Raw genomic sequence first — 22,229 nt, 5'->3', positions numbered from 1 at the left:
ACTGGAGTGGGACGTAGGTTTGGGGTCTCTTAGCCCCTCTGTCTGCTGCACCACTTGGCTGCCCCACAGCACATTTTTGAAAAGGGACAGAGTGAAAGGAGAGAGAAAATATAATAGATGGTAGTGGGGAGGAATAGATGGAAGGAGTTACAATCAACAACAGCAATTATGGAAAAATATGGAAGTAACTACTATGATGGACTTATGATAAAGAAAGTGATCCACCCACAATAGAGCTGATGGTATCAGAACACAGACTGAAACACAATTTTTCTCTTTCTTTTACTTTATTTCTCATGAGGTTTTATATTTTTGTGGTGGAGGGGGTATTGTGTTTACACTTAAATAAGAAAATTTTAATAATTGTAAATAAAAGAAAAATGTAAAGATTATTTTTAAAAATCAAGACATATTGAGAAAAATTTTAAAAATAAGAACAAACTTAGAAAAACAAGATTATGAAAAGAAAGTCAGTCAAGATGAAAAGGATATCCAAAATCTTAAGAAAGAAAATGACTCCTTGAAAATTATAATTGAGCAAGGGGAAGCTAGCAGAATTTATGCCACCAAGAAATCATAAAAACAAATATAAAGAATGAAAAAATAGAAGAGAATGTGAAACATCTTATAAAAAATTTATCTGGAGAGCAAATGAAGAAGAGAAAAGCATAAGAATAATCAGACTATCTAAAAACTATGATCAACAAAGGAATCTTGATTCAATGATGCAATAAAATTTTTTTTGAATTGTACTAAAATGTTAGAAATAGAAAAAAAGAGATCCTAGAAGAAATTCTCTAGGAATATCATAGCCCAATTTCAAACTCCCAGATTAAGGATAAAATATTATGAGCAATAAGAAAACCAATCAAATACAGTAGATCCAAAATTAGAATTATACAAGACCTAGCAGCAACTACCTTAAAAGGTCATAGGTCTCGGAACACTATTTGTTGAAGAGCAAAAGACCTGGGGTTATGGCCAAAAATATCATACCAAGCAAAATTAAGTAAATCCAAATTGAAGGAAAACTAGAAGCTTAATTGATTATATCAATAACAAATGTAACAAAAATCATATGATTAGCTCCATTGTTGCAGAAAAAGCTTTTGAAAAATTGTAGCATCCATAGGAATAAATGGAACTTTCTTCCTTTTTTGCATTTTTTAAAGTTTAATTTTTTAATTTTATTTTTTTCCAATTATATGCAAAGGTAATTTTCTATATTCATTCATTTGCAAGCTTTTGAGTTCCACATTTTTCTATCACCCTTGTCCTTCCTCATGGCAGTGAACTTAAAACTTATATAGGTTGTACATGTACAGTCATGTTTAAAATAATTCCATATTAGTCATGTTGTGAAAGAGGAATTAGAAATAATGGGGGGGGGGGAGGAATCATGAGAAAGAAAGAAAACAACAAAAGAAATTTTAAAAAGTGAACATAGTATGCTTTGCTCTGCATTCAAAGTCCATAGTTTTTTTCTCTTGATATGGATGGCAGGTTTTTCAGTTTTTCTCAGGATTGAGAGGAGCTTCACCCATCACAATAGAAAATCTCACAATTTTGCTATTAAAATGTATATAATGTTCTCTGGAAATTTCCTTAAAATGATATATAGTATCTAACTTAAACCATTTGCTAGCATTATTTGTGATAGGGATAAGCTAGAAGTATTCCCAGAAACATCAAGGGTGAAGCAAGTATGCCCAATATCACCAATCTTACTCAATTTTGTACTAGAAATTTTCAGTAGAATGATAAGTGAAGAAAAATAAAGGGAATTAGAATAGGTAATGAGGAAACACAACCATCACTCTTTGTAAATAATATGATGGTATACTAAAGAATAAACTGAAAAAACTAGCTGAAATAATTAGCAACTTCAGCAAAGTTGCAGGATATAAAATAAGCCCATACAAATCATTAGCATTTTTAAATATTACCAACAAAGTCCAGCAGCAAGAGATAGAAAGAGAAATTCCACTAAAATAGTTTTAGACAAAATAAAATATTGGGAATCTACCTGCTAGAATGAACACAAATACAAAACACTTTTTTACACAAATAAAGTCAGCCTAAACAATAAGAAAATTTCAATTGCTCAGGGTAGGCTGGGACAATATAATAAAAATGACAATTCTATCAAAATTACTTAATCAGTTCTATACTAATCTAACTATTTTACTAGATTAGAAAAACTACTAAAAACTACCAAAACACTATTTTTTATAGTTAGAAAAAATAATAACAAAATTTGTCTGGAAGAACAAAAAAGTTAAGACTATCAAGGGAATTAATGGGAACAAAATGTAAAAGAAGCTTGCCTAAGCATATCAAATCTCAAACTATATTATAATGTAGCAACAACAAAATTATTTGGTACTGGCTAGGAAATAGGCTGGTGGATCGATGGAATAGATTATGTACATAAGACAGTACATACCAGCCTCTGGAATACTTTATGATGGAAATTGCTGGGAAAACTATATTGCAGAAACTAGATATAGACCAACATCTTAGATTGTATAGCAAGATAAAGTCAAAATGGGTACATTGAATATAAAGAGTGATACTTTAAGTAATTTAGGGAAGTAAGGAATAGATTATATGTTAGATCTAAGAAAAAGGGAAGATTTTAAGATCAAACAATAGAGTATTAGCATTATGAGTTGTAAAATGAGTCATTTTGGTTCCATTAAATTAAAAGGGTTTTGCACAAACAAACTATAACCAAGATTAGAAGGAAATAAGAAAACTAGGGGAATTTTTTTTAGCAAAAATCTCTGATTTTTTTTATCAAATATATAAAAAAAACTGAGTCAAATTCATAATACAAGGCATTCCCCAACTGCTAAATGACAGAGATGAACCAGACAGTACAAATCAAAGCTATCTATAGTCATATAAAAAATAACTATTGATTAAAGAAATTCAAATTAAAACAACTCTGAGGTACCACCTTATACCTATTATATTGGCTAACATGATAAAAAAAAGGAAAATGATCAATTTTGAAAATGATGTGGAAAAATTAGGACATGAATGCACTATTAGTGGAGTTGTAAACTGAGCAAACTATTCTGAGAGCAATTTGGAACTATGCCCAAAAAGTCAATCAAAACTCTGCATATCCTTTTATTCATAAATATTACTAATAGTCTATATACCAAAGAGATCATAAAAATGGAAAAGGGCTTATATGGACAAAATATTTATAGCAGATTTTTTGTGGTGCCAAAGAATTGCAAATTGAGGAATTATCAAACAAGATGTGGCATATAAATTTAATAGAATACTATTGTGCTAAAAGAAATGATGAGCAAATGGATTTCAGAAAAACCTGAAAAGACTTACTTGAGCTGGTAGAAAGTGAAGTGAGCAGAACTAGAACATTTTACAGTTAAAGCAATATTGCATGATGATCCACTATGGATAACTTAGTAATGAACTGATCCAAGGCAATTCCAAAGAACTCATGATGGAAAATGCTATCCACACCCAGGGCAAAAAAAAAATTGATGTAAGAATGATCAAAGTTGATCAAAGCATATTATTATCATTTTATTTTTTCATTTTTCCCCTTTGATTTCTTCTTTCATAACATGACCAATATGGAAATATGTTTTATATAATAACAAATATAACACATCAATTTGCTTACCACTTTAGAGAGGGGAAAAGAAGGGAAGGAAAAATTTGTAAATCAAAATTTTTTAAATGTTTAAAAATTTCTCTACATGTAATTGGAAAAAAATAAAATACTGTTAAAAAAGAAATAATCATTTTAAAATTTGCTACAGTCTGATGCTCCAAAGAAAATCATCAGCAAGTTGACTGACTTACCTTACATTCAACTCTCCATTACCTTTATTAGGTAAAACTGAGGGACTATAAAAGAAAGTTAACAGATGAGAGGATCTCCACTTAATATAAAGTGCTTTCTGGGATAGTTCTGGGATTCTTCCCTTAGTTTCTATTGGCTTTCTAAAATCACTAGATAAAGATGGTCAACTTCAGTATACAAATGACAGATGGAATACTTCTCTGATTCCAATTTCCACCATTCTCCAATCACTCACTAGCATAAAGTGTTTAGTCTTTTCATGCTTTCTTCTCAATTTCTCCTTGCTTACCTGACTTCTACTTGAAAGCTCCCTTCAAAGTGAAAGTCATAAAATATGCTTTACCCTCAGGTAAAATTTGAAACCTGTTGGAGTTTAAAGAATGCTAAAAGGACTTCTGATTAAGATAGCTACATGACATAGAGGAAATTGTGAGAAGATGGTAGAATAGGTAAGAAACTACCTGGCTCTCCCAAATTGCCCCACAAATAACTTGAAATAATGCCTCAAAGTACAATTTAGAGTGGGAGAAATAATTTTAATTTGGGATAAAGCAGTTGTCCTATCCAAGACAACTTGGGAAGACTTAAGGAAAGTTCTGACACCCTAGGGTGGTGGTCTGGATTGTTTAAAGTGCATATATCTCTCACTCAACAGGGACAGCTATGTAGGCTCAAACTTAGCTTTGGGAGCTCTCTCCTCAGAGACTGTGGGAGTCAAGCAGATGATTAGGAGGAAATGGGGGGGCAGTGCTTCACTGATGCTAGATATGGGACCAAGACTTGCTGACTGGCCTCAATTCCAGGTTGTGGCTATGGGATGAGGAAGAGTGAGCATATGGTGGTAACTGTGGTCAAAGAAAGGAAGGACCTTGATGGTTGTGATCACTCACAGGAGAGTAGAGTTCCAGGTTTTGGTATCAAGGTAAGCTGGTGTTGCAGGAGGGACTGCAGAGAACAAGAGAATTTGTGGTGGCAGTGGTGCTAGGGACACTGTTCAGGAACACAGGGACAGACAGGTCTTAGATTATCAAACATTGTAAGAAACAAGATATCAAAGATCCCCAGATAGAATTCAGAAAACAACTGCACAAAAGCCCCTAAGACTAGGACATTATCTGCCACACCCTAGGAAAAGAGCTCAACTATAAATCTAACAACCAAGAAATAGGCTATTTAAAAATAAATTTAAAAAAAACAGAGAAAGAACTTGGCCATAGATAGCTACTATGATGGTAGAAAAGATTGATGTTCACACTCAGAAGACAAAACAGTTTCAAAACAGCTTTGAAGTTTCAAAATTTCAAGAAAAAAAATGTAAAACTGTCATAAGCCCAAAAATGATTTTTGGAAGGGCATTAAAAAGATTTAAAAATCAAACAAGAAATTTTAAGGAAAAATGGGGGAGAGGAGAAGAGTAATACAAGGAAAGCAGGAAAATTATGAAAAAAAGTAAATCAATTTTTAAAAGATCCACTTATCAATGTAAATAACTCCTTAAAAAGTAGAACTGGGTAAAAGGAAGCTAAGGACCTTATAATACATCAAGGAATAATAAAACAAAATCTAAAGAATGAAAAACAATAGAATTTGAAACATCTCATTAGTAAAACAACTGACATGCAAAATAGATCAAGGAGAGGTTATGTGAGAATTGTTGGACTCTGAAAATTGCGATCAGAAAAAAGAGCCTAATCACTATATTTGAAGACATTATAAAGAAAAATTGTACTGAAGTTCTAGAACTAGAGGGCAAAATAGAAGTTGAAAAAATCACCATCTGAAAGAGAACCTAAAATGAAAACTCACAGGAATATCATAGCTGAGTTTCAAACTCCCAGATCAAAGAGAAAATGTTACAAGCAACTAAGAATAAAGAATTTAAATATTATAGAGTTAAAGACAGGAAAACACAAGATTTAGCAGCTTTTCCTTTAAAAGAATGAAGGACATGGAATATAATATTCAGAAGAACAAAGGAAAAGAGTTTGCAACCAAGAATTGCCTACTCAGCAAAACTAAGTGTTAGCACACAAAGAAAAAATATTTATTGACTAAAAACCTTTTAAGTATTTTAAGTATTCTTGAGGAAAAGACCAGAACTGAATAGAAAATATGAGTTATAAAAATCAGAAGAAACATAAGATAAACATAAAAGACTAATAATAAGGGATTTAATAAGGTTAAACTGTTTAATCCTTATAAGGGAAAATAATGTTTGTAGTTCTTAAGAATGCTATCATTACAGTCAGTTAAAACTGTTTAATAGTCATTGATAATGTGGGGAAAAGATGAGTGAGAAAAAAAGAGCAAGGTCAAGAATGAGAGAGAAATCAGGAGTCACAGAGATGATAGAGATGATTAGATCAACAAGAAAGATATTATAAAGAGAAAAAAATGAGACAAGTTCGGAGCTTCGTGGTACACTTACCAATTGGGATGGTGTATAGAAGATATCCTAACAAAAGAGACTGAGAGGGAGCAATCAGACAAGTAGAAGAGAACCAATAGAGAATACCATTTAAAAAAGAGAGAGAAAGAGAAAAGATCAAAGAGATGTTTAACTGTTAAATGTAGCATGAAGGTTAAGAGGAATGAGGTTTGGAAAAAAAGTCATTCTATTTGATAATTTTAATTTTAAACTCACTGGTAACTTGGAAGAGAGTCTTCCTCCCCAACCTTCAGTTGAGTGTAAGATTCCTTCTGTATTATCTCTGTGACCTTAGGCAAGTCAGTTAGGTAGCTAACATGTATTTTACTCCTGCTATGCACTGGGCATCATACTAAACCTTGGAGATCCAAAGAGAGACAAAGGATAGTCTCTGTCATCATGGTGTCCAGAATCTAATGGGGGGAGATAGCATGCAATAAACTGTAGGAAAATAGGATATATATATATATATATGTATATGAAATAATTGACAGAGGGAAGGCACTTGAATTAAGAGGAATAGGAAAAAGACTTCCTGTAGAAGGTAGAATTTTTGTTGAGACTTGAAAGAACACCAGGGAAACCAGTAGGCAGAGATGATAAGTGAGAATATTCCAGGCACTGAGGAAAACTAAAGATAGTGTCCAGAGATGGCAAATGGAGTACTATATGTGAGTAGCAGCCATAAGGCCAGTGTCACTGCATGAAAGAGTACTTATGGCTGGAAGGGTAGGAGGGGTTTTTAGTTCTGAAGGACTTTGAATGCCAAATGAGCATTTTGAATTTCCACCTGGAAGCAATAGGAAGTCAAAGAAGTTTCTTGTGATATGGTCAAACTTGATTTTGAGAAAGGATCAGTTTGACAGCAAGTGAGAGATGGACTGAAGTGGGGAGATTCTTTGAGGAACAGAGACCAATCTGCAAGTCAGTGCAATAGCTCAAATATAAGGAGATGGGGACCTTCCTCAGGATGACCTTACAGTGTCAGAGAAGAGAAGGCATATGAGAGCTCTCTTGAAGATGATTGGTTGGTTGCCCTTCGTTCTTGAAGAGAACCAAAATGACATTACTATGTTAGAGTCAAGTTACAATGTGCTCTATTATCTGAAGCTAATAGAAGCTCAGAATACTCTACCATAGCTCAAACACAAATGGTCCAGGTGGACATTTGGGATGAACTCTAAATTTTTACAACTCACATTTTTTTAATCAATCCCACTTTGCTCATAGAGAACAGCACCTTTTTTAATGAGAGTATGCCATGCTGGATGGTCCTATGCCAATGTCTCCCATTTCACACAATCAATTCCAAAAGGCTTCAGAAAGATATTAGGTGTTTCCTTGTGATGGTTCTTCTGACCATTATGAAGGTAAAAATTGGAAGGACTTTACAACTGACTGGAAAGGATGTGGGATGGGGAAAAAATGAGGATTTGAAGAAAAGTTGTGACTGGGTGTTAGTGACAGTAATAAGGAAGTGAAGAATAGTGGAGGGCTTTAGGGAGAGAGATCATGATCAGTTTGAGTATGTTTAAATAGTCTAAAGGTCATTCAACAGGAGATAGCTAAAAGATAGTTGGAGATTGCCCCCCCCCATCCACTTTCCTAATCCATTGAATAAGGGACATGCATTAGATTATGTCTGAGATCTCTTTCACTTCCAAATAAAAATAATTGCTCATATTTATATAGCACTGAGAGGTTTGCCTAAACTTTTACAAATATTATTTCATTTGATCCTCACACCAACCCTGGGAGTTAGCTGGTATTAATATTACCATTTTATTGTTGAGGAAATTAAAGCAGAGAAATTAATTTACTTACTCGGGGTCACACAGTTAGTGGTTGAGTTGGATTGGAATTCAGATTTTCCTAACTCTAAATCTAATGCTCTATTCAACTCAAAACTCTGAAGACTATTGTAATTAGTACTATAGTTCCATTTACTCCATTTAATATATCTGTCTGATTTACACTGTCTACATCTACCTGTATTTGATGTTACTTTTAAAACTTTCTTATAACTTTCACATTAGTGTGTCCTGCCTTTTAGGCTTTATCATAAGCCCTTCTCCTACAAGGATGTTTATGATACAGTTTTCCAGTGAATCTTAGGAAAGAGAGATGGATATTTTTACACAAAAGACTCAAGATCAAAACTTGAATTTCAAATGCAATTTATTTCAGACAACACAAGAAAATGGAGAGTTTGAGACCCCCTCCAGGAAGATCAACCAGCTTACACCTTACACAGAAAAACAAATAACCAATACAGAATTTGTTGCTATAGTGGATATGAGCTGGGTATGCAAGCCTCCTGAAATATACTCTGGAGACACATTCCCAATAAGCACTAGGTTAAAGTAGCTCTTCCATTTGGCTTGACTTTTGAAATGTAGAGTAGGCGGTGATGATGGGTGATTTTTCAGGCTACAGTCTCATAATTGACCAAAGGAAATGCTCTTCCATAACAAGAACTGACTTCCCAACTTGAGACAAGTGAAGAGGGCAAACTGAATGACAGAGGCCAGGCTAGAAAATAGCTAGAAGAGGGAAAAGTGGAGAAGAACCTGACTCTCAAAGGTCAGTATCATTAGTGACCCTCCAAATGCACTCACAGAGATGAAAATCTGTGGAAGCCAGGAGACTGGACAATTCAAGAAAACTTCTTGGAATCAAGGTCAGGGAATGGAATTAGCAGGGACTGGGAAAAAAGGATGAACTTCTGGAATCCATCACTTTTTTCCCCTCAATAAAAATTGGAAGTCATGACTTCAAGAAGGGGCTGACAATGAATACAGACATTGATTTAAAGAAAGATGGCTTAGCAGAATAGGGAACTCTGACTTTAGTTGGTGACTGTAGAATAACTGGTAGAGGTAAACTTCACACCAGAACTGCCACTGGAGCTCTTGACACCCCCAGAGCCACCACCAGAGCTGCTGCCTCCTCCTTCTCCAGAGCTGGAACCTCTGCCTCCTCCAGAGCCATAGCTGCCTCCTCCAGAACTGGAGCCTTTGCCTCCTCCAGAACCATAGCTGCCTCCTCCAGAGCTGGAGCCTCTGCCTCCTCCAGAACCATAGCTGCCTCCTCCAGAGCTGGAACCTCTACCTCCTCCAGAGCCATAGCTGCCACCTCTACCTCCAGAACTGTAGCTGCCACCACTTCCGTATCTTCCTCCTCCACCACCAGAAACAGAGACATGACTGGTGCTCACAGCTGAGGAAGAAATTTCTGCTGTTATATTTGGCACTACCCATCACTGTACAAGATCTACCCCAGCCCAAGGAGTCTTTTTCAGTGTCCAAAGAATGTTCCTGATACTTACACACACTCACGTTCGAAACACACTCTCCAGATATCCTAAAAGGAAAATAGATAGTTGCTATGACTCAGACCAACCAATCCATTTTCCATCCCGTTCTTGACACTACTGATTTTTCCTATAACCCTTCCTCATCACTCAACCTAAATCTGTCCCTTATACCCTTCATATAATGGATCAATTCCCAGAAATCATTATCACAGTTCAAATTTCCAGTTGTCCTTGGCACCAAAAGATTTTTTCAACAAGCCTGGAAAATAGTTCAATAATGCTTTTAAATCAGTGAATTTAGGTCATACTTCAATGAGGAGAGTAAGATGGGGTTGGAGTCAAAGAACCTTGCTTCCAGTACTGTTTCTGACACTTCCTGAGTGACCTCAGATGATTCATTTCACCCTTTTGAGCCTCAATTTATTTAAATGTCAAATGGGGGGTGGATTCAATGACCTCTAAGGTCTTTTTCATCTCAAAACTGATCTGTGTATGACCAGAGTGTTCATACTTGTTCTGCAACTGACTACTATGGGATTTTGGATATGACACCTAATACCTCTAGATCCTGAGTTTCTCTGGTCCTGAGTTCTATACAGTGTTAGTCTCAAGGAGTGCTAATTCCTCTTCATACAGTCTCAGGGAGCTTCTCCCAGCAGGAAATGCCCCAGCCATCCCCTGAGTGTGATTTGCCAATTTTGAGTGCACACTCACCTGCTCTCTTCTCCCTCCAGCAGTTTCCTGTAGGTAGCTATCTCAGCATCTAAGGTCAATTTGGTATTACACAGGTCCTGATAGTCTCTCAGCAATCGAGTCATGTCCTCCTTGGCCTTCTGCACTGCATCCTCCAGTTCAGCTAGTTTGTTTTGGGCATCTTTCAGGGCATTCTCCCCACGCTGCTCTGCATCACCAATGGCTTGTTGGAGGCGAGCAATCTACAGGAAGAGACAGCAAATCATGCATATGGATCAGATATTACACTTCTCACTCACTACCATTCAGCCTTCTAGGAATCCAGAACCCAAATTTGTGTTTGCAACTACACTGGCTCAATCAGGAGCATTAACTCTACTCATCATAGAGTAACAATAACATCATCAATAATAATATTACAACAGTAATAACAATAATTACCATTTATACAACATTTTAAAAGTTTATAAATACTCTTAGTTGATCCATGTAACAGTCTTGCAAGATGGCTGTTATTATTATCCCCATTTAACAGATGAGGCTAAGAAAGGTAAAATTGATGTCCCCAGGGTCACACAACCAGGAAGCATTCAAGGCAGGTTTCAAACATAAGTCCAGTCTCTCTATTCATTGTTTAGAATGACTTAAAAAAAACCTGTGGCTAACTAAGGTCATTACATCCTCCAGTCTCCAGATAGAACCTAGAATCTTCAAGTATGTAATGGAATCTTAGAGATACCTAATATGATCTCAGAACATCTGTAGCATCTTCTACATCTTCCACTAGTAGTTCTATAGCCTCTGTTTGAGCACTCCTAGTAACAGATAACCTGCAGCCTCACAAGAGTGAATTCATTCAACATTTGTTAATCTTGGCTATTTGTAATTGTTAGAAGTTCTTTGGCCTTTAAGTCCTCATATGACACAAGATTCTCTCAAGGGAAATGCTAGTCACTACTAGACTTATGGATTTCCCACAAAACCAAATCTCAAAATTGACAGGGTATTTTCAAATCATCTACTCCAAACTGTACTCGATTTCAAAACAGAGAAAGTTTCACCCAAGTTACCCCTTGGCAGCCCAGCGGAGAGGGAAAGGAACCAGTACCTGCTTCTTCACTGAATCGATTTCACTTTTGAATCTCTGAATCATTCGGTTCATCTCAGAAATCTCAGTTTTTGTGTTTCTCAGTTGGTCTCCATGTTGCCCAGCAGTGATCCGGAGTTCTTCATACTAAAGACAGGAGAACAAAAGAAGACACATGAGTATTCTGAAACACAGTGAACCATAGGTGAAAAGTTGAGGGAATTCAGAAACCTATTGAGAAGACTCTCTATCCAACTCACTTTGTGCTGATACATGGTCTCAGCCTCAGCTTTGCTCCTCTGGGCAATGTCCTCATACTGTGCCTTGACATCTTCAATAATGCTACTCAAGTCCAGTTTCCTGTTGTTGTCCATGGAGAGGATGACATTGGTGTTGCTGATTTGAGTCTGCATCTGTGATAGTTCCTACAAGATACAACATGACTATGACTTGTATGCTTTCCAGAAATATAATATGAACTGACACATACATGTGATTTTCCCAGGATTTGTGTCACTGAGTGAAGATAGGTTCATATGTGGATGATCATGAGCCAACTTACTGTGTCAAAGAAGAACTTGAAGAAGTTGATTTCATCCATCAAAAGATCCACTTTGCTCTGAAGGTTAGCCTTGGTCATATAAGAACTGTCCACATCCTGTACAGGTAGAGTATGAAGTCAAATAATGATTATCCATTCAGAGGAAGATGATCCCCCTCCTCAAATCTCCTATGGTTGCATGGAATGGAAGGGAGTTTACACTTTTCCCAGATGATGGGGGTGAAGAAGAGAATAAACTTGATTCCTAAACTGCCCTTCTCTTTATTTCAGTAAACCCTACCTGCCCTTTGGTATCCTGGGAATTTCCTTCATTTGCAAAGGGAAAGTCTTCTGCTTCTATTTACCACATTGCAGGCAGAAATTCAGGGAAGGAACTTATTATGGGGCTCAGAGAGAGCTAGATAAGGATGTTACAATGATATGAAATACTAAGATTTCTCTTTAGCTATAAACTGAATCCATATTTTGATTATTATTCTTCATTTTGGTGCTAGTATGGTAACTATTACTTATTTTCCTGAATAAAAAATGTAAGCTTCATTCTATTAACTCACTTTTTTGATGGTCACAAATTCATTCTCTGCATCTGTACGTTTGTTGATTTCATCTTCATATCTGTTGGAGGGGAAAAGACAAATTGAACTGGGAGGTTTGGGGAAGAATGAACCCTAGAATTGTACACTCAAGCCTGAAAGTAATGATAGATTATTGGTTTCCTCAGTTCTATGTAAAGGCATATCAACCTGGGAATGTCATCTTATCTATTTCTTTCCTTCTGATCCATGCAAATGATCAAATTTCTGTTTCTTAAAAATAAAGCTGCATTTTCTCTGACAAGGCAGAAAGGAAAGGAAAAAGGGAAGGAAGAAAGGAAGGAAGGAAAAGAGAGGGAAAGAGGGAGGAAAGAAGGAACAGAGGGAAGGAAGGAGGGAAGAAAAGAACAAGAATTTATTATGCTTCTATTATGTTGCAGGTGAAGCAATTTAGGTGGTATAAGGCATAGAGTACCAAGTCTAAAGTCAGAAAGAGTTGAGTTGAAATCCAACCTCAGATACTTCCTTAATGTATGACCCTAGGCCAGTCATTTAACCTCTTTGCTTCAGTCTCCTCATTTGTAAAATGAACTGGAGAAGGAAATGACAAACAACTCTAGCATCTTTTTCAAGTAAATCCAAACTGAGGTCACAAAGAATCAAACATTACTGAAACAACTGAACAACACCATCAACATATTCGGGCACTATTGTGCTATTATTTCATTTGATCCTCAAGACAATCCTGGGAGGTAGGTACAATTATCACACTCATTTTATAGGTGAGAAAGCTGAGATTAAATTGATTACATTATATTGATTCAATAGATTAAATGATTTGGTCAAGATGACACAATATAAATCTGAGGCTGGATTTGAACTCAGGTTTTTCTGACCATTAGTCCACTGTATTGTCTACTACACACCTGCCTGCTTCCGAGGAGGGCAGAAATGCCATCCAATTAAACTACCTCTGTTTCCTGACACTGTCTAGAATTCCCTCTGGAACTCTCCAGAAAGCTTTTCTAATGATTTGCTTGTTTGGGAAAGGGAGAACAGCTGAGTCCGTACTTTCCCTTGAAGTCTTCCACCATATCTTGCATATTTTTCAATTCTGATTCCATCCGTGAGCGGTCATTCCTCAGTTGATCCAACCTCTGCCTAAGTCCAGACACATAGGTTTCAAAGATGGGCTCCATGTTTTGGCTCCGAGTTGAAGTATCCACCTGCTGCAGCAGCTCCCATTTGGTCTGTAACACCTGGTTCTGCTGCTCCAGGAACTGCACCTGAAAACACCAAGTCCCCCAAAATCTTTATCCAAGGGATGGGACTAAGGAAGTACTGGTGCTCAAGTCAAATCCCAGAGGAAGACCCAGAAACAAGACAGGGAACCTTTGTTCTTTCCTCATTCTCAAATCATGGCAAAGTCAAAATGAATGAAATGGCATAACAACCCATCTGACTTGCATCTGACACCTTATTTTAGTATCTACTCCAGAGATCTAGTTGCTCCTTGAGAATAGGGCATGTCTTCCATTTCTATTTGTATTCCTAGACGTTTGCCTGTAGTAAGTACTTAATAAATATTTTATCCCCCCTTTCTTCTTTCCTTCCCTCATTCAGTCCCAATTCCATAGTTCCATTTAGAAAAGCTGCACATGCCTTAATACAAGTGATTCCAATTAATTTAAATTAGAAATTCACAGGAAAGCAGTAGACTCCTCCCCCAAAATCCTGAACAGTAGAGAAAATACAAAATCATTTTGGTTTAATTGGAATGACAGTTCCTTTCTATAGCACTTAAGAGTTAAACAGAGTGCTAGATGGACCTTCTGTATGACTGTGGACAAGTCAGTAACCTCTCTCAGCCTCAACTTCCTCTTCTATACAGTGGTAATATTAATATCTGCAGGTTCCACCTCCTAGAGGTGTTTGGTGACTGAAATGAGATAATATATGTAAACACTAGGCAAAAGTTAAAACAAGTATGCTTATACCAGCTATTGTAATTCTCTATTTATGGTGGGTTTTGCCTGAATGACTATCAAAACAATTTTATTTTTCCTGTGAACATTCCCAAGGTTTGGTAGAAGCCAAGACATCAGGGAAGCAAGGATTGGAAGAAGGTAAACTAGGATACTTGAAATTAGCAATGAATAGTTGGGAGTTGACCATATTGATGAGCGAGCAAAGATTGCAGGAAAAATAGCACAATAATTTAGAGAGTTGACAAACTGGAAAATGTCTTTAACTCATGGAGTCACTCAACTGCCCATTGGGCAGATACATCTGCTGAGCTCAACTTAGAAATGTTGACAGGTCACTGTGAACACTATTTCCATATGCAGGCTTCTTGAAAAGAAAGAATATCAATATTTTGGTTAAAATGAGATAATAAAAATATTCATAGTAATAAAAATAATAAAACATAAGGCATTGAGGACTGCAAAGTATGCCACAAATACTATCCCATTTGAACCATGCAAAAACTCTGGAAGGTAGGTAGTAGTATTATTATACCCATTTTATAGAGGAGAAAATTTAGGCAGACAGGTTAAGTGACTTGCCCAAGATCACATAGCTATTAAGTGTCTAGGATAGGATTTCAATTCATATCTTCCTGAATTCAAGCTCTAGGATCCAGGATTGTGGCTGGCCCTCAGACTATTCTATTGGAAGACCTTCTCAAAGTTGAACTTTGCCCCTTTCAGAAAATTTAACCAGCCTCTTTGTCATCATTTTTAAGTCCTTCACAAGTCTCTACCTTCAGTCTCTTATTCAATATAATAATAATTATAATGAATTCTCTCATAGGTTTTCAAGGTACTTTCCTCATATCAGAGTCCTCCCTATCAAAAGGATAGTGCACATGTTCTTATTTCTATTTTACAGATGAAAAACCTGAAGTTCAGACAGTTGAGGCAAGTTGGCCATGATTATTCATCTGGTAAGTGCCAGACTAGAAACCCATGGTCTCACAGACTTAGATTCATTCTTCTTTTCTCCTAGAAACACACAGTCCTCTCTTCTCCTAAGTCATAAATGGCTTGAGAACTCAATAGAAAACCAAAAATGATTGGTCTCCCAATAATAGCAGTGCCTCTCCATCCTCAGTTATTTTTATGGACTAGGGATGCTCTCTACTGCCTCCTCAATTCATTTAAGTACCAGCATTACTCACCAGCATCCATCCTCCAACCAAGATATTGATCCAAAGTTACCCTTTGGGTCATCCAAGCATGAAATCCTGGAATTGGAGATTAGGACTCATCTTATTCAACCCTAGTTCCCCCCCACTTCACACTTTTACCTATCCTATTTTAAATAAATCAAAATGCACCCACCATAACTAGCAAAAACCCACAAGCACTCACTTTGTCAATGAAGCCAGCAAATCTGTTGTTGAGTTGTTTGATCTGTTCCCTCTCCTGAGATTTCACTCTTTGAATCTCAGGGTCAATCTCCACATTGAGTGGTTGCAGAAGACCTTGGTTAATGGTCACCTCCTGGATACCTCCAGGGGGACAGACAGGTCCAAAGCTTCCTCCACCAAAACCACCGCCCCCCAAACTCCCAAGGCCTCCACCCAAGCCACCACCACCAAAGCCACCACTGCCATAGCCACCACCACCAAAACTACGACCACCATAGCTGCTACCACCAAATCCTCCACCACCATAGCTGCCACCACCAAAGCCACTTCTTCTAAAACCTCCTCCTCCACCAACAACACTCTGACAGATGCTCTTAGAGCCACCCAAGTTAACCAGACTTTGACTGCCAAAACCACCACCACCAGTTCTGTAACTTCCTCCTGAAAATCTTCCCCCACCTCCTCCACTCCTACGAATGGTGGAGCTACTGGTAATTCTGCGGGAGCAGGAGACCCCAGCAGAACCTGAGGTGAAGCCACCACCACCACCACCACCACCACTACCACCACCACCACAGCGGTAGCCAGATCTGGAACTAAATTGTTGACTCATGTTGACCCAAGAAGGAGACAGACAACAAAAGAGAAGAGGAAGGAGGAAGGAACTAAGCACTCTTACTTGATGCAGAGTGGCTTCCTCCTTATATATAGATTGGAGGAACTGGGTTTGGTCCCATGGAGTCAGTGGAGATTTAGAGCAATCTGAAGGGTTTGGTTTGCCTTGCAGCCATACAAGATCTTTACGAGCCTCAACAATACAATATTACACACCTAACTCCCAGGATGGGCCCTGGAAATTGCTTCTCCTGCAAAATCAATTCAAATAATAATTAATTTATCAAAGGAATATTTCCTCATTAAACTCATTTAATCTTTGGGAAGCAGGACCCCAAAACTGTTTCTTGGTATCTCTGCTTGATCTTTCATCAACTTGTCTTGAAGTTATGCAAGCTCCATTTCAAATTTTGACTTCCCGCAGGAAGGCTATTCTCTAAATTGAAAAGCATCCTGATTTTCCTCATCCTTTCAAAGCTGCCTTCCTGATTCCCAGTTCTCTCTCCAAACTCCCAGCTCACCAGCTTCATTCCTTTATTGCCACAGTTTGCAAATCCCAGTCCCTGTAGGAAGATTTTTCTAATCAAAACAGGAAATAGTACACACTTAGGTAATGTTTTCTGACAGTAACCCTGTGGGATAGTACTCCTGTTTCACAGTCAAGACACTTTTAGGAAGGAAGCTCAGGGAGGTCCAGTCCTAATTCCTCCAGTCACAAGACTTACTAAGAAGGAGTCAGTTTCAGTTTGCCTGATTCCAGGTTCAGCTCTCTTCTCCACCATCCCAGAATGATCAAAGGATATGTGAAACAGCTAGGTAACCTACTGGACTTTAAATCCAGAAGACCTGAGTTCCAGTCCAACCTCATCATCTTATTAGCTATGTGATAACATCCAATTGTTTTATTCTTGGTTTTCTCATCTGTAAAATGGGAATAAAATCAGGTACCTAACTCCCTAGGTTAATGTGTAAATCTGATGAGATACCATAGAGAGAGCTGTGCAAACCTCAAAGCATGAAATAACTAGTAGTTATTATTATTATTATTATGTGACAACTGCCTTTCATTTTCCCCTATCTTGAATATAGAATTCCCTTATATACTGTCTCATAATGCTCAGCTCCACACTAAACTCCCTTTTCCAAAGTCACTCTCTCTCTTCTCTCATCTATGACATAAATAGGCTAGTGTCCATTAGTGCTTTGTTTTTTGCTTTTCCTGCTGTGATCTCTTCTCAGTTATCCATGTCAGCACACCTTTGGTCCTAAATTCCAGGAGATTAGATTGAATTGATGGGCCTTATAGAGGAGAATGGTATCCAGGAACAAAAAAAGATCTTCTGACACATTCAGAAGACTTGAACTTGACATTTGTTCCTCCCCCCTTAAATCTCTCTAAGTTCAAGTATCTCTTGATAAATGTAAGTCCTAGGTCAGTTTCCTTTTCTATACACAATGGGGATAGAAATTCTTTTACTCCCTGATCCCATGAAGCTGGTGAGAGGATCAAATGAAATTGGGCACTTGATAGACTCTGTAAACTTTAAAGTGTTATAGAAAGGTCAGCTATTGTTAGCTCTTAGAAGTGCTAGCCCACTATAACCACCCACTGCAACCTGGGAGATGCCTATTTTCTGACATTGAGAACCTATCCCTAAGAGAAGAGCAATTGGATGGATTCTTATCTAAATGAAGCCAGAAGACTCACAAGCATAAGGCCAGAGCGGACAGACCTATGAGAATCCAAAGATCTCTTCCCTGGGTTCAAGCAAGTCCTGCTTCTGACACATCCAGGTTTTCATCATTACCTCAAGGCTCTAAGCAACACCCTGAGACTAGAAGGTACATAGATGTGCCAACCTGCACTGGAGATGAAGGATCTTTACCAGGGAACTCCCTATTCAATGAAATTGCTGACCTAGGTCATATCCGTTCTCTCTCTAACAAAATCCTTTTCTGATAGCTTCCCATTTTACTTCAATAGGAGGGAGCTCTGAGTTTTCTACTAGAAATATGTTTCCTATGGAAAAGATGGAAATATACTAACAATTAATTGAGATGGTAAAGTACAACAGGCTCTTAAGTCCAGAAAAATAAGTCACAGACATTATGAAAGGGAGTGCAGCTTAAGTATTGCAATTTTGTAAAAAACAAAACAAAAATCAAAACACAAAAAAACCCACCAGCTCATGTTCTTAGTATTTGTAAAAGAGACTGAACAACAATGAACTTCTTACAACAAAAAGTGAAGAAGAGACATATGTCCTTTGGAACCCTAATATCTTCCAAAGTCATAAGCACAATGAAATGAGACAGATAAAAAAAAAACCTAAGATTGATTTTGAACTTTTGGTTATCTTAAAAGAAGAAATAAAATAAATGGATTGCTTTCTTCTAATGAAGAAATTGGAGGAAAAGGGGGAAAACTTTCTATTTCTCATAATTTATATATATATGAGAAAAATACACACACATGCAGAAAGAAAATAGAAGAACTGAAAGGAAAAATGAACATCTCATGAATTTCACTTTTTATCTGAATTGATGATGGAGGACTTCATGTATACACAGGATTTAATGTGAAAATGAGTAGGAATTAAAAAACCAAGGAAAGAAGTATCAATGATGTGTATATACATATATACATATATATATATATATATATATATATATGAAACTTAAAGTTGCTCTAGTTTGCATTTCTCTGTTATTTATTCTGATAATTCTTTTTTTTTTCAAATGGTCATGATTACCTTGTATTCTTTCCCTTGAGAACTGCCTATTCATATCATTTTTATTACTTTTTTGCTTGGAAAATGGCTCTTATTCATTCAAATTTATATCAATTCTTTTTTATTTAAAAAATAAAACCCTTTTCAGTGAAAATTGCTGCAGTTACCTGCTTTATTTCTAATTTTACTGCATCTTATTCATTTGTGAAAATATTTTTCAATCTACACAATCAAAATTATCCATTTCATCTTCTGTGACCTACTTTATCCAGTGTTTGGACTAATACTCTTTCTATAGTCAGAGATAAAAGTAATTTTCCCTTTGTCCTCTAATTTCTTTGCGTTTTCTATGTATATTACGTTTAGACTTAAACTATATTTTGGTATGTGGTATGAAGTGTTGGTCTAAAATAAATTTTCCTTCAGACTCATCCACACACACATATATGTGTGTAAATGCATATATTCATAGTATCTCTCTATTTTTTGGAAAGAACTGGAAATGAGGAAGATGTTCAACAAGGAAAATAGTTGAACATATTATGGTATGTGAAAGTAAAAGATAGTGTAAAGAAATATTTTTGTGCTGTTAGAAACAACAAATGAAACAATGTCTCAGAAATCTAGGAAGATGTGTATAAATTGATAGAAAGTGAAGTGGTTAGAACCAGAAAAAGAAATTTCTTATCAACTTTGGTATTTGCATTGGGGGTACTTTAAAAGTCCTTTATTCTCTTAAAGGTTTATCCTTTCCATTCCCCAATACTATTCTCAGAAATACCAGGATAATTAAATAATTAGTGTATTTATTACATTAATTATATTATGATTTTTTAAAATACCATTAAATAAGTGTTATTCAGCATTTCCTGATAAATTATTTTTGGCTTAAGTCTTTAGATTTTTCCTTTTGAAATGTCATATATATGAGAAATACTATGAAGAAAAATGATAAAAATTTGGCAAATTTTATTTATAAAAATAAAATTGTGAAAATTCACACCTTTGAAGAACTTACCAGCACTAATCAATCCAATGACCAATTCTAAGGACTAATGATGAAAAATACAACCCATGTCCTGATAGATATGTAACTAATAGACAGTTGGCCAAATAAATATAAGACACATGTATGTGGAAATGACCAATGTTGGGATATTTGTTGTCATGGTTTTTTCCCCTTTTTTTTCAGTTCAAAGAATGGGAGTTATAAGAAAGAGAAAATAAAATGCTTGTTAATATTTATAAGTAACAAAACAGAAATTCAGAGAGAGAGAGATAAATAAACATATCATCTTTGAATATGTTGAATTTATTAGAGAAATTTAAAATACAAGCATAATAAATACAAATATAATAAAATGCAAGCTGTCAATAATAAAAATTTATGGTTTCTTAAAACAAGTTTCTGCTTCTGTCCTTCAAGTTTGTTGATATTTCTTAAGATCAGAACAACAGAACATTTTAACAAAGATGTTAGGATGAGTCATTTCAGAAATAATTTTGTGCAATATGAATTACACATCTACAATCTAGGCATGGCAATTGCTGTGTAAAAGAAAATCAAATGTGACTTCAAAGTAGAGCTAGCCCAGACAATAGCCAGACAAGAATCAAGCTGCAAAGAAGAGTAGACCCTGGGAGCCCAGCTGAAAAACTAACCAATCAATGATACCACATTCATGAACCAAGTCAAGGAATTCTAAGGAGCAGAGTTTAGAGTTTATAAAGAATACTCCAAACATGGGGGCAGCCAGTACAAAGACATAGAGAGGGCAAATAGAGAAATAGAAGGGGAAAATGTTGATCAGGTCATTTAGGGTGGATCTCAGAATGAATGGAGAAGAATGAAGTGTAAAACATCTAGAAATAAAGGTAGGTTCATGTTGTGGAGAGCTTTAAATGTAAATCAGAGACATTTCTATTTGATTCTAGAGATAAAGGGAGTTGATTAAATAAGGAAATAGCATAGTTAGATCTCAGTGGAGTCAGTAGAGTCTGACTTCATAACACAGATAAGAAACGAGAGTCTATCTAGGATGATGCTGCATGAGTAGATAGAAGGAGAGCTATAAAATGTTGTAGAGGAAGAAATGATAAAATTTTGCAAATGACTGGGTAGATAGACAACAGACACAGACAGACAGACAGACATAGGAGAGAGTAATGAGTTGAAGATGATTTCGGTTATGAATATAGGAACTAGGAAGGTGCTGAATCCTCAACAGAAATAAAGTAAATGGGAAATAGGAGTATTGGGGAGGGAGGGGAGGAAGAGGAGAGAATAATGAGGTCTGACTTGAACATATTAAGTTTGCTATGTCTCAGGGACATCCAGATGAAAAACATCCAATAGTCAGTTGATTAAGTCATTTTGGAGTTCAGGAAAGAGAAGAGAGAGAAGCAGAGAGAAAGAAAGAGAAAAAAAGACATAGATAAAGAGAAAATTACAGAGAAAGACATGAAGATATAGAAAGGGAGCAGAGGAGAGACAAAGGAAGAAATTACAAAGGGAAAGAGGATAGAAATCATGGGAGCACCAAGTGAGAAATAGCAAGGAGAAAAGAAAGGAGACTAGGACAGCCCCTTGCAAGTATACTTAACAATTGGAGTGAAGTATGGAAGATAACCTAGCAAAGGAGATATCAAAAGGAAAACCAAGAAAGAATGTCATCTTTTTTAAAAAAAAATACAGCACAAACATAAAGAATGAGAATTTTAAAAAAAGATGATTCTATTGGGCAATTTCAAGATCATGGGTAATTTAGATCCCCCCCCCCAACTTTCAATTGAGTGTAAGTTTCCTTATATGTTACTTCTGTGACCTTAGGTAAGTCAGGCAGTTAGCTATCTATTATTAGTCTCCTACTATATGCTAGACATTATGCTGAGTTCAGGAGATGCAAAAAAAAAGACAAAAGAAAATTCACTAAAAACTTCAATTATTAGTGAGTTTAATGGGGAAGACAACATGCAATAAACTGGGAAAACAGGATGTATAGGAAATAATTGACAGAGGGAAGGAACTTAAATTAAGACTAGG

The 22,229-nt window shown here is 36.3% G+C and overlaps 1 protein-coding gene across 1 annotated transcript; it reads right to left on the bottom strand.

Annotated features, from left to right (window-relative positions):
* Positions 1–9,123: 9,123 nt before the first annotated feature.
* On the bottom strand, positions 9,124–16,452 carry LOC141514779 (keratin, type II cytoskeletal 1-like). The gene is made up of 9 exons (XM_074225861.1): positions 15,841–16,452; positions 13,538–13,752; positions 12,488–12,548; positions 11,934–12,029; positions 11,632–11,796; positions 11,393–11,518; positions 10,306–10,526; positions 9,604–9,638; positions 9,124–9,494 (listed from the first exon to the last, which is right to left on the bottom strand). Exons 1-9 carry the CDS (start codon positions 16,450–16,452, stop codon positions 9,124–9,126), a joined length of 1,902 nt encoding a protein of 633 aa, XP_074081962.1.
* Between the last annotated feature and the right edge of the window lie 5,777 nt (positions 16,453–22,229).

This window comes from Macrotis lagotis, chromosome 2 (genome assembly GCF_037893015.1).
Source record: "Macrotis lagotis isolate mMagLag1 chromosome 2, bilby.v1.9.chrom.fasta, whole genome shotgun sequence".
Taxonomy (NCBI): domain Eukaryota; kingdom Metazoa; phylum Chordata; class Mammalia; order Peramelemorphia; family Peramelidae; genus Macrotis; species Macrotis lagotis.
The sequence above is the reverse complement of the archived record's forward strand: the minus strand, read 5'-3'. Positions and strand labels throughout refer to the sequence as shown.

What these genes read in the sequence shown, in the direction of transcription:
- LOC141514779 (XM_074225861.1), bottom strand. Translation starts at nt 16,452, where the DNA reads ATGAGTCAACAATTTAGTTCCAGATCTGGCTACCGCTGTGGTGGTGGT. An exon ending in TTGCTGGCTTCATTGACAAA is followed by an intron (nt 13,753 to 15,840) that starts GTGAGTGCTTGT and finishes TGGTGTTTTCAG; the next exon opens with GTGCAGTTCCTGGAGCAGCA. An exon ending in GTGGAAGACTTCAAGGGAAA is followed by an intron (nt 12,549 to 13,537) that starts GTACGGACTCAG and finishes CCCCTCCAACAG; the next exon opens with ATATGAAGATGAAATCAACA.